This window comes from Kogia breviceps, chromosome 10 (genome assembly GCF_026419965.1).
Source record: "Kogia breviceps isolate mKogBre1 chromosome 10, mKogBre1 haplotype 1, whole genome shotgun sequence".
Lineage (NCBI taxonomy): Eukaryota > Metazoa > Chordata > Mammalia > Artiodactyla > Physeteridae > Kogia > Kogia breviceps.
The window spans coordinates 49,260,817-49,273,564 of record NC_081319.1 but is presented as its reverse complement, the minus strand read 5'-3'; the positions used below and the strand labels follow the sequence as shown (position 1 = coordinate 49,273,564).

Sequence of the window (12,748 nt, the reverse complement as noted above, 5' to 3'; positions counted from 1 at the left end):
ATCATCAGGACCATTCCCTAGAGTTAATCATAGTTTACTTACCCTTCCAGAAGTTTTCTGTGCCTGGAGACGCACACGCACACGCACACGCATGTGGACGCACACTCCCTTAAAAATGGTTGATATTGGTGAGGTCATACCATATACATTGTCGTGAAGACCAGGTAACTCTTTACAGCTTGTTTTTTGTGTGACAGCAGTTAGCTCTTCATATTTTTGGTACTCAGACAGGAGCAGGAAGACCTTGAGTTGAAGCACAATTCCACACTAAAACAGCTGATGAGGGAGTTTCATACACAGCTGGCACAAAAGGAACAGGAGCTGGAAATGACCATAAAAGAGACCATTGGTAAGTAAACTTTTAAATTCAATTAAAAGATCAGAATCAGCAGAGACTATTTATAATTTAAGCTTATTCTTTTCACACTGTGCTAAGTGCTTAAAGTAATTATAAACTGGAGAAAAAAATGATTCTTGCCCAAGAAAGTTCTCTGATGGGAAACTGTGCTGCCTGAAAGTGGCTTGCCTGTCAGAGGGGAGGAGCAGGTAGAAGAACCTGAAAGCATTACCTGATTAATTACCTAAGGAAGACACTTCTGCTCTGTGAGAAGGGTACATTTGGTCAATTTGATCAATTGATTTTAATCAAATTTAATTTGGAACAAGGATTCTTACAGAGATTGGGATATAGATATTCTTACCTAATGTGTTTTCTTGTATGTGTCCATTTTTTATTTATTAGATAAAGCCCAGGAAGTGGAGGCTGAACTTTTGGAAAGCCATCAAGAGGAGACAAATCAGTTATATAAAAAAATTGCAGAGAAAGAAGATGATCTAGAAAGAACAGCCAAAAGATATGAAGAAATCCTTGATGTACCTTATTTTCTCTCTCTTGAAATTTAGCTGTAATAGATTTCATGGTAGTGCTAAAGAAGATTGGCTGTCAGATTTCCTGTTTTCTCTAGTGCAGAGGGTTTTTTTTGGGGGGGGGTTTCAATATTATTCAAATTAGTATTTCTCTACTGTTTGCAGATTTATAAGGAGTGTAATTGATTTCTGCTAGGACTGTAGTTTTCTGATCAGTTTCTGCTAACCAGGCATATAGGCTACTTGAAGCAACAGTGAGTTAGTAAGGGAAAGAATGGATTCTCTTCAATGTCTTTCTCCCAAATTCAGACCAAATTGTGAGAGCACCAGACTAAGAATTGAGAGCTTGTGCTTGGGACAGGTAGTGTGTGTATGAGCTTTAGCTGGAACTTTCCAGGAGGGCCAGTTAATTTTATTTAATCCCTACCCAATTTGCACAGGTTTTGTTGCTCTCAAGGGAGAAAAAAAGATAAAAAAAAAAAAAAAGGAATACATCAGCCAAATCTTTTATATGTAGTTTGGAAGCTAAATTCAATGTACTTATTCTTCTAGTGGTGGATTAATATTGTCATTTTTTGTGCATGAAGATAAGCCATGAATGCTAGTCAGTACTTGGACTGCAGAACATTTTTGAATGTAAAGCAGTGTAAATTATTCTTTGCTGGATTGCAGATTTTTAAAAAATATTTATTTACTTTTGGCTGAGTTGGGTCTTCGTTGCTGCACACAGGCTTTCTTTAGTTGTGGCGAGCAGGGGCTACTCTTCGTTGTGGTGTACAGGCTCTCGTTGCGGTGGCTTCTCTTGTTGCGGAGCACGGGCTCTAGGCACTCGGGCTTCAGTAGTTGTGGCGCATGGGCTTAGTTGCTCCGTGGCATGTGGGATCCTCCTGGACCAGGGCTCGAACCCATGTCCCCTGCATTGGCAGGCGGATTCTTAACCACTGTGCCACCGGGGAAGCCCTGCAGATTCTTTAGTTACTGCAAGCCTTATTTCACTATGTGCTAAAAACCATTTGATGATTAGGAATGCATATATTAGAGAATCATGCCTCAACTGACTATGGCAGCAGTAGAAGTCTGAGCCAGGAACAGATTCTAGTAGTAGTTATTTTATTTTATTTTATTTTTTAAAGTTTTATTTATTTATTTTTGTCTGCGTTGGGTCTTCGTTGCTGTGTGCGGGCTTCCTCTAGTTGCGGTGAGCAGGGGCTACTCTTCGTTGCAGTGCATGGGCTATTCTTCGTTGCGGTGCGTGGGCTTCTCATTGCGGTGGCTTCTCTTGTGGCAGAGCACAGGCTGTAGGTGCTGGGGCTTCAGTAGTTGTGGCGTGCGGGCTCTAGAGCACAGGCTCAGTAGTTGTGGCACACGGACTTAGTTGCTCTGTGGCATGTGGGATCTTCCTGGACCAAGGCTTGAACCCATGTCCCCTGCATTGGCAGGCAGATTCTTAAGCATTGCACCACCAGGGAAGTCCCAATTATTGTAAATGTATTTGAAAAAGCTGAAATTACCTGATACATGAATCTAAATGTTACCTTTGTGTAATTTTTGAGCTTTAGACCTCACTGTGAAAGAAAATTTGAGTGATTTCACATTTTCCTATACTTATCTAGAGTATATTCTGCGAAGCTTTAAAAAATACTGTTGTTTCTTGAATGCTTAGAGAATGTTGGGATTGGAAGATACATTACAGCTGGTTTAGGTTCATCTTCTATTTTTGTGTGGCAGAAGCAGGAGAGTGAGTTCAGCATAGTCAAATGATTTCCCTGAAACTACACATGGCGAGTGGTAGAGCACTAATTCTTCATTAGCTTCATATATTTTATAAAGGCTTCTCCCTAAGGAAAGAACTTGGATAGTTAAGTCAGGGATCTTCGTTTGCAGGGGATAAACTGTGTCACGGCTGTAGTGTTCCCTTTTGTGAACTACTTCTGTCTCTGAATGTGTGTATATGGTGGTGTGGAGGTAACACACAGTACACTTTCCAAGGTCACAACAAGCCTCTGTAGGTGGAGGGGTAAGTGAACAGGGAGACAGGTAGCAGTTAATCTCTGGTATGGTTCCTCCTGGAAGATCTGCTGTTTATTAGAAAATAAATGGTCCTCCGAGCTTCAGGCTTGGAGTAAGTAGAGCAAGTGGGCATGAAGTGGAGGGTGGGCCAGAGGACTCAGGTGGACTCTTCCCCAGGCCCCTTCCTGTGCCTTAGACCAGCACTGTCCATTAGAAATACACTGCAAGCCACAAACAGGATTTAAAATTTTCTGGTATCCACATTAAAAAAAAAAAAAAAAGAATCAGCTGACTTTAATTTTGATAATAATGTTAGCTGACCCGTTATATCTAAGACATTATCATTGCAAGATGTAGTCAATATAAAAATGATACATGTATTCTCTGAGATTCAGTGTGCTTCTATGTTGGCAGCCTGTCTCAGTTTGGATTAGTCACATTTCAAGTGCTTATAGCCAGAGTACAGGGTGGCCAGTGATTAAATCAGCAGTCCCCATCCAAATACCCCAGATACATACTCTGTCTTGAAGAGTTTATTTATTTATTTATTTATTTTTTGTGGTATGCGGGCCTCTCACTGTTGTGGCCTCTCCCGTTGCGGAGCACAGGCTCCGGACGCGCAGGCTCAGCGGCCATGGCTCACGGGCTTAGCCGCTCCGCGGCATGTGGGATCCTCCCGGACCAGGGCACGAACCCGTGTCCCCTGCATCGGCAGGCGAACTCTCAACCACTGCGCCACCAGGGAAGCCCTGAAGAGTTTTTTTAAAACAGCATATATTGCTAAAAGCGATATTACCAATTCTAGGTAAACACCATATTGCTTTGATTCTGAGATATATTCTCTTATCATTCTCCCATTTAAAATTTTCCAGAATTGGAGTTTTATATGGATTTGTATGTATTATATAGTACTTTTTTTTCCCTCTGAAAAAGCTGTTATCAGATTGATGATTTGTCTTAATTATGACATTGTAGAATGCTATATATTTTCCTCATCTATTAAAATAATTCCATGATTTGTTAATAGCAAAGTGGAGCACAGAGACATTTTCATTTTCTTGCTTTCACTGTCTTAGCTCACATTCTTACCATTGCTTGGAGGAAACTGAGAACTTTGTCATCCTCAATTCACGCCTCCCATCTTCCTTATTAGCCCTTCACACATCCACATCCTCACACTTTTTAGGACATGAAATCTGCTTACCTTCCCTGATTTCCTAGGCAGAGAAGTCACCTTTCTCCCTTCAATTGTGGATCTCCAGCACATTCTCCAACATGTAACAGACTCTCAGCTGTAGTGTCTCATTGCCTGTTCCTCTCCTCTTAACTCCACTGCTTCTGCCGTGGTCTAGGCTGCCGTATTCCATTTGGTCTGGCCTACTGTATTAATTTCCTGCCTGGTCTCTTGCTCTCGTTTTTTTTTCCCCCGTAAAGTATTCGTCTCTTCATGTCAGAGTTATTGTCTATCTGGAAACAAAAGTGGGATCATATCCCTTCCCCTGAACACACCTGCAGTGGCTTCTCTTGTCCTGGTGCCCCCGTCCTCCGGGTCAGTCTGTGGTCTAGCTGAGCTCAGCTTTAGCTCCGTCTTCCCTGTATTTCACCTCTGCTCCTCTTCCTGGTGCTTCAAGAGTACATTCTCACACTTCATGAGTTAGTGCAGCTGTTGTCATCTCTTTTGGCAGTTTTCTTTAAAGGTTTTAAATTTATCTTGTATTCAGAAAAAAAAAATTTGAATCAAATGTATTCCATGGTTCAAAGATCAAAATAATATTTTTAAAAAAGGTATACTTGGGCTTCCCTGGTGGCGTAGTGGTTGAGGGTCTGCCTGCCAATGCAGGGGACACGGGTTCGTGCCCCGGTCCGGGAGGATCCCACCTGCCGTGGAGCGGCTGGACCCGTGAGCCGTGGCCGCTGGGCCTGCGCGAGAGGCCACAACAGTGAGAGGCCCACATACTGCCAAAAAAAAAAAGCTATACTTGGAGAATGGTCTATCATGAGAATTGTATCCAAACTTTTCTCTGTATTCTACACCCTGTTTCCCTTCTCCCTCCACAGGTAACCATTAGTTTCTTATGTAATAATATTCCCGTGATTCCTTATGCAAACAGAAACAAAAATGAAATATATTCTTGTTTTTTCCCTGTCCTACCCCAGAGTTAGCTTTTTGAATATGCTTTTCTGCATCATATTGTTTTCACTTAGTTTTTTTGAAACCCCTTAAAATAGAATTAATTGCACCTGTCTTCCTTTGGTACTTTATTACTTCACTTACGATATGTTACTTTTGTCATACATACATATGTGTGTAGGAATGTATTAATGTATCTGTCCTCTCCTGTAGACTATTAGCATCTTGTAGGCAGGGATCTTGCTGTTCATTTCTAGTCTTGAGGACCTAGCCAAATGCTTGGCATACACTACACACTTGGTAAATTTGAAGGAAGTGACACCTGGTAGTGCAAAGGGAGCATTCATTCGGGGAGAGGGGCTGGTGACATCTGAAAGGAGTTGAGTCTCACAAGTAAGGGAGCTGACTGCCTTCGTCCCAACCTTAGAGCAGTCTCACTGGGAGGGAGTAGATCTTACAGCTACATTAGATACAAAACTGGTTTCTTTTTGATGTTTACTGTATTTTAGTGATTTGGTTTTGGCATAATAGTCTTTAAAACATAATTTCCATGTATGTGCATAAATATTCAGTTTAGTTTTTCTTACTGTTTTTACTTCAGAGCAAGCAGTATTGCTTTCTTTTCCCCTTCAAGAAGGCAGAAAGCTTTTACAAAGGAAATTATAGAACTGTTTCTTAAATTAGAAACAACACATCAAGGATTCTTTTCCAGTTCTTAGAGGACTTGCTTTCTATTGGTATCTCCCAGCTATCAAAGGCAATGTCAGACATAGCTGATTGTCATATCAGAATCTGGACCTAACTGAATAAGTAGGTGTAAGAGGTGATCCTTTCAAACAAGGCTAGACCACATTGACACAGACATCCACACAGGATATGTGATGGTAGAATAAAAACAGTAAGTAAACCAGGATTTCAGGCAGTTACAGATTTACAGTAGTTTCTGATCAGTGGTGTTTTAGGGGTGGAGGCTGGGTTAGGGTGCCTTGGGCAGATGTTGAAGGAGGCTATTTACAAGAGACCTGTGCTTTGCTTATGTTGAGAGAAGGGGTTCGTTCTTTTTTAGTTGGTCTAAGTTTCTTGACAAGTGGTATTTAAAGTTAGATTTTTGAGGTGTCTTGTGGTTTGTTGCTTTATTTTGTGCCTTGAGGCCTGTTTTTGTTTTTGAGAATGATGTTTCTTGGTTCTGGCAAGTCAGCATCTGTTAAATCAGATAGCTGCTTGTGGCTGTTTTCCTGTTTCGTCTCTCACTCAGCAAGCACTTGTCCTGTCTTCATTACTCAAATCTGATCAATATTCCAGTGTGAAATGTTCTTTTAGCACAAAGGTTATTGCAAGATTTATAAGAGCAAGGAGAGGTCTGGACTGCTTTGTACAACAAATGATGGCAATTATCAAGACAAATGAAAAAATTTAAGGGTGGGCAACAGCCTTTTACCAGGGCAGTCAGAACAGAAGAGAGAATGATTTGTATGCCAAATTTTATAAAAAGGATTTTTGAACCAGTAAGTCATGTGTTACTTTTGCAGCCTTGTCTGTTTTCTGTGAAGTTCAGGGCAAATGGGTACATTACGTTAGTTACCAATACATTGGACAGTAATTTTTTTTTTCAAAAATAGATTTTAGTTGAACATTTTACTCCAAAGAACCACTGGTATGGTTTGCAGGCAGATGTAAAGGGGACGTACAGGTTTGCTAACTAGGACAAAGAACCATCTTGATTTGTGCAGCCCTTCCCAAGGGGCTGAGAAAAAACCTCCACAACTTCTTGTGATCAGTAAGTTGCCAGCTGGTTGAGCAGTGCTGTGCATAAAACTAGTTTATATTGGATATTTTTTAGAAATCAAATCCTAGTGTAGGAAAGGCCAAAGTCTTAAAACAGAGATTCTATTTTACAGTTCTGTCACAACACTGTTACACACCTAAGTGTTGCTTAAACCTTGGAACACTAGTTTAAGGGGAAAGAAACAGCTTGATGAGCTTTATGGGGTGGGGGCAGGAGGGCTGAGGGTGGGAAAAGTCATCCTAGGAAGAGTGAGCAGCTTTTAAAAGGGCTTGGAGTTAAAGGTGGGGCATGAAGGAAGGTGTTTAGCTCACAGTAATGAATTACAGTAAAAACAGTGGTTTGTGTTTCCAAAAATGTGTAGGTGTTGATTTCTCCTACAAAGGTAGTTTTCTCTAGATCATGTTGCCTCTTTACTGCATTCTTTTTGATATGTTTGTTAATATTTTTTTTTATTCTAAAGGCTCGTGAAGAAGAAATGACTGCAAAAGTAATAGATCTACAGACTCAACTTGAGGAGCTGCAGAAGAAATACCAGCAAAGGCTAGAGCAGGAGGAGAACCCTGGCAATGATAAAGTGAGGGGAACTGGACTTGGCTCCATACGTTCCTTGAAAACATTGTCGTTTTCGTTGGCTCGCCTGCTAACATACCTACCGCCCTCATCTAATCCTAACAAAAGCCCTTCAAGAGGGAGATTCCTGCCTCTCTTTTATAGACAGTGAAACTGAGGTTCAAAGAGGTTAAATAAAATGTTGACGCTCACACAATAAATATTCTATTGGGAATATAAACCCAGTCTTCCAGACTTCAGAGCCTAGGGCGTTTCTGTGATACCAGTGCTTCTCAGTCGACTTTTCCCGTGGAAAGAACAGCAGAGGAGGGTTAACCTCATAGCCCTGGGGCAGAGCCAAAAATGGTCCATAGAAAGTATGAGAATTTTAGATTTTTATATTTTGTGCTAAGAATTCATATAAATTTTACATTCTCTATAACAGCAGTACCCAACCTTTTTGGCACCAGGGACTGGTTTTGTGGAAGACAATTTTTCCACAGACCAGTGGGTGGAGTGGGGGGTGGGGTGGGGGGAGGGTGGTTTAAGCGGTAATGTGAGCAATGGGGAGTGGCAGATGAAGCTTTGCTTGCTCACCTCCTGCTGTGAGGCCTGGTTCCTAAGAGGCCGTGGACCGGTCCACAGCCCGGGGGTTGGGGACCCCTGCTCTATAATATATCTTTATTTGTAGTGACATAAAAATGTTTTTAGTTGTATGCCTTTGAGAAAAACAGTGTCTCCTTTTCTCCTTGGTTAACGGACCAGTTATAGATGCGATGGGATTATTTTGGAAAATTGCAGTGAATTCAAAGAGATCTGGCACTCCATATCCAGGCTTTTTTTTTTTTTTCTTTCTTTCTTTTTTTAATAATCCCAATCTTTAAGTAAAAATGATGCTATGAAAGGCCATGTTTACCTTGTGGCTTCCTGTCCTGCTGTGCACCCCAACAAGTGCACACCCGCAGGGCTTGTGGGCCCCCATTCAAGAATCCGGGCAGTGTACCGTTGTAAGTCTAAAATGTTCTCACTCATTCCAGTATGGTCTTCATAGCTCTGTCATGAGGGTCTTGGGAAAGGTGGACACATTCTTGGCTTCATCCTTTAGTTATAGAGGATTCATTACAGAAGTCAGTGACCAGATAGCAATTTTCTAGACAACCAATTACATGGATCACTTTTCCAAAATGGAGAGAAGAGGACTTTATAAAAGACTTTGCTATGCTGTGCTGCTTGGTACATATATCTTGATTATTAGCAACAAGCAAAGCTGAGTAGACTCTTTCTCTCTTTCTTTACTAGCTACTAAGTTCTATTGTTTTAGTTTTTTGGTTTTTTTTTTTGCCATTTGGTCACAATATGAATATACTTGGTGCTATTAAATGTTGCTTCCTATGAGCCAAATTAGTGTATTCTACTCTGTAACATGTTCTTTTCCTTAGTATCAAATTAAGTATTAAATGTTGCATAAAGTGGCACTGAGGCCTTTGTCAAGATGCCATAGAGTATTGAAACACTATGAAATTAATATTCAGGAGGTCTTTTGAGTCCTTTACCTTGTAGCATAAGAAAGGAGAAACTATCCTTAACTTTTATTTCTACTCTAAAAAATATTTTTCTATTTTATTCTTTATGAAGTTTTATTCTTTTCCTTTTTGAACATCTTTTGGTGCTTTTGGGATATCTTGAACTACACGTCAGTGTTGAGTTCAATGAAAAATAATTTGTGATTATTGTGTAGAGTGGATTCCCAGAAATGGTCCTTTAGAATTTTCCTTAAAGGGCCCATATGCTATAAATAGATGTTAATATGTTTAATTTTTTGAAATTGCACAAATAATAGATGAATACATTCTTGTTAAAAAAAAAAAGTCAGATAATACAGAAGTATGTAGATAAACCCTTCCTGGTGGGTACCTCCTTTTCCCAAGTGGTAATCATTGTTAGGAGTTTGGTGGGTGACCTTCCAGTCATTTTTCTTTGTGTTTACCTATCTTTATATATATTTACATTTTAATAGTTTGTATAGCAACATAGACCAGGTTTAAAAGCAAATATTTAAAGTTGTCTCATCTCAAATCTAACCACTCTCTTAAGACTGTAGCACTAAATTTTTGTTTCCTTGTAATTTCATATTGCTCCATTTAATTATTTCTTGTAGGTTTTATTATAGACACTGATTTTTTTTTTTTTTCCATTTTTAGGTAACAATTATGGAGCTACAGGTAAGACTAGTTTTTCATTGAATTTGAGTGAAGGTAGTCCATTTTCAGGAGCATTCTGTACTTTAGGTTAAAACATAAAGAGACTCATTCTCAGGAGAAATTTACCAAGCAGTATAGCAATATGTCCAGGCAATGATGAAACCCATATGCATCTCAGATCTGACTTCTTGTTCTTTCAGACACAACTAGCACAGAAGACTACTCTAATCAGTGATTCAAAGTTGAAAGAGCAAGAGTTCAGAGAACAGGTACAGGTCTAATTGGTGCCTTTTATTTTGAGATGACTTCCTTGATTTCTGTTAGTATGTTCTTGGAACTCATTTAGCTAGTTTTTAGAAAAGAATGGATTTAATACTCATTTATTAATTGACTTTGCAATCTTGTCTTACACAGGAAATTTTATTCCCAAACCTGAAGGTGCTAGAGCATATCTTTATAAATTTGTGATCACGTATATTTAAACAAGAACACTTGCATTCATATTATCTAGTTCCAGAACATTCCATCACCCCCAAAAGGAAACCCCATACCCATTAAGCTGTCACTCCCTATTACTTCCTCACTCCAGCCTCTCACAACAACAAATGTGCTTTTTGTGTGTGTCACTTTATCTATTCTGAGTATTTTATATAAATAGAATCATATAATACATGAACTTTTTAATCTGACTTCTTTCACTTAGCATGATGTTTTTAAGGTTCATCCATGTTGTAGCATATATGAGTACTTCACTCCTTTTTATGGCAGAGTAATATTTCATTGTATAGATATACCACATTTTGTTAACTCATTCATCAGTTGATGTGTGTTTGGGTTGTTTCTACCTTCTGCCTATTGTGAATAGCGCTGCGAGGAACATTGTTTACAAGTTTTTGTTTGAATACCTGTTTCCTTCTTTGGGTTATGTACTTAGGAGTGGGATTGCTAGATCATATGGTAATTATATGTTTAACTCTTTGAAGACCCATCAAACGGTTTTACATTGTGGACACCATTTTACATTCTGACTACAAAGTATAAGAATTTCAACTTCTCCACATCTTCCCCAACAAGTGTTTTGATTATAACTATCCTAGTTGGTATGAAGTGATATCTCATTATGGTTGTAATTTGTACTTCCCTAGTGACTAATGATGTTGAGCATCTTATTATTTGTATATCTTCTTTGGAGCAATGTCCTTTGCTCATTTTTAAGTTGGGTCATTTGTTTTTTGTGTTTGAATTGTGAATGTGCTTTATATATTCTGGATATAAGTCCCTCATTAGATATATGATTTGCAAATATTTTCTCCCATTCTGTGGGTTGTCTTTTCACTTTCTTGATAATGTCCTTTGAGGCACAAACATTTTATATATTTTTTCTTTTGTTGTCTCTGCTTTTGGTGTCATATCTAAGAAACCATATGTATTAATTTTTTTTTTTGCCTGTATCCTGTATTTAGTATTAAAAAAAACTAGTGGCTACAGCAGTCTTTTTTTTTTTTTTTTTTTTTTTGCGGTACGCTGGCCTCTCACTGTTGTGGCCTCTCCCGTTGTGGAGCACAGTCTCCAGATGCACAGGCTCAGCAGGCATGGCTCACGGGCCCAGCCGCTCCGCAGCATGTGGGATCTTCCCAGACCAGGGCATGAAGCAGTGTCCCCTGCATCGGCAGGCGGACTCTCAACCACTGCGCCACCAGGGGTTTTTACATATGATTTCCATATGAATCTTATGATATAATTGGAATATTTGTTATTTTTAGATTCACAATTTAGAAGATCGTTTGAAGGAATATGAAAAGAATGTATATGCAACAACTGTGGGGACACCTTACAAAGGTAGGAATGATCTCTCATCATGTTATCTATGGTTATCTTGTATTGGTGGACTTCGGGATGATTTTCATTTTTGTCTTTGCTAATCTCATTCTTTACAAGGAATATGTTTTACCCTTGTAATTCACCAGTAACAACTAGTTTTATGGAAAGAATGGTAGTAATCTAAAACAAAATTAATGCATATTTGTTGTAAAAAAAAAAAATGCTGCCATGTTTAAGTGAAACTGCAAGTTCCCACTTCATTCTCCACTCTCCAGCTGAACCGAGTTTACAATTTACATATATTTTTCCAGACTCTTCTGTGTGTATCCAGACGTTTATGTAATCCACTACATGTACCCATACAAACTCAGAGTTACATATTTTAGATGCTTCTGTTTTTTACTATTATAATAATGCTGTAATTGCTATTTTTAAACCAGGATTTAAGGAGAAAATAATTCATAAAAATATTTATTTCAAGGTAGGGAAGGATGATTTGGAAGTATTATTACTCTGTTGACTTATGTATGTCACTTACAAAGGATTCTAAAGATGAGCTTGAGTCTTTATGTAGTTGTTCCCTTGAAATAGTCATGACTTCAAATAATCTCTGAATAATCTCACAATTTCCCATTCTCAGTTTCACTGCCTAACTGCATTAAGAATAGTTTTATTTTGCTAAATGTTTTGTAAACCTTTCTGCTTTTTCATGAAAGGCACTGGGGCATGAATCTAAGCCATTTCACATTCTTTTGTGTTTTTGAAAGCTCTTATTGTTGTGAAATAACATAAGACATTATACAGTTTTTAATTAAACAAGGACTTTCTTTAGATTCTTTCCAAAACACACTTCAAAAAGAAGAGAAAACCAACTTGGAAGTTTCCTATGGCTTATTGCATCAATTCCTGCTACAAAGACTGTTTGCCATAGCTAAGTCAACATATGTGATTCTTAGCATAGAACTGCTAAATCAGTGCCCCACTGTGCATAGGGAATAGTATTGATTCTTTTTTATTTTTTTTTAGTTTCAACTTAAGAATTTCATACATACTTTTCCTTTTTTCTCAGTTTTAAGTTGTAAAATGAACACATGTACAGTTTTTTAAACAACTGACACACATATATAATACTAAGTGTCAGGCACTGTTATAAAACACATTTTGTCTATCAACTCATCTAATCCTGTCAGCAATCCAACCAGTCTGTTTGAATTTGCACATTAATCTCTTTGCTGTGCTTTTAGATGTTTCTTGGTGCAGAAGGCTTTTCAGATTACCTAGTGTGCCATACTTCTGGAAGTGGATGCAAGTATAGACTTCACATAATGCATAATTATGAATTCATTCAAATTAAAGTTTGTCACAGTGTGACTTCATATACCT

General features: G+C 38.6%; 1 protein-coding gene across 11 annotated transcripts in view; it reads left to right on the top strand.

The window, feature by feature from the left end:
- Window positions 1-12,748, top strand: part of GOLGA4 (golgin A4) — a 114,599-nt gene that overhangs the window by 85,814 nt on the left and 16,037 nt on the right. For 9 of the 11 annotated variants that reach the window (XM_059077226.2, XM_067005687.1, XM_067005688.1 and 6 more), the window contains 6 exons: window positions 228-349; window positions 743-873; window positions 7,255-7,368; window positions 9,545-9,565; window positions 9,745-9,813; window positions 11,308-11,383. In XM_059077226.2, coding sequence (XP_058933209.1) covers window positions 228-349; window positions 743-873; window positions 7,255-7,368; window positions 9,545-9,565; window positions 9,745-9,813; window positions 11,308-11,383 — 533 coding nt within the window. The remainder of the gene's footprint in view (window positions 1-227; window positions 350-742; window positions 874-7,254; window positions 7,369-9,544; window positions 9,566-9,744; window positions 9,814-11,307; window positions 11,384-12,748) is intronic. The other 2 variants (XM_067005683.1, XM_067005682.1) reach the window with 1 other exon arrangement.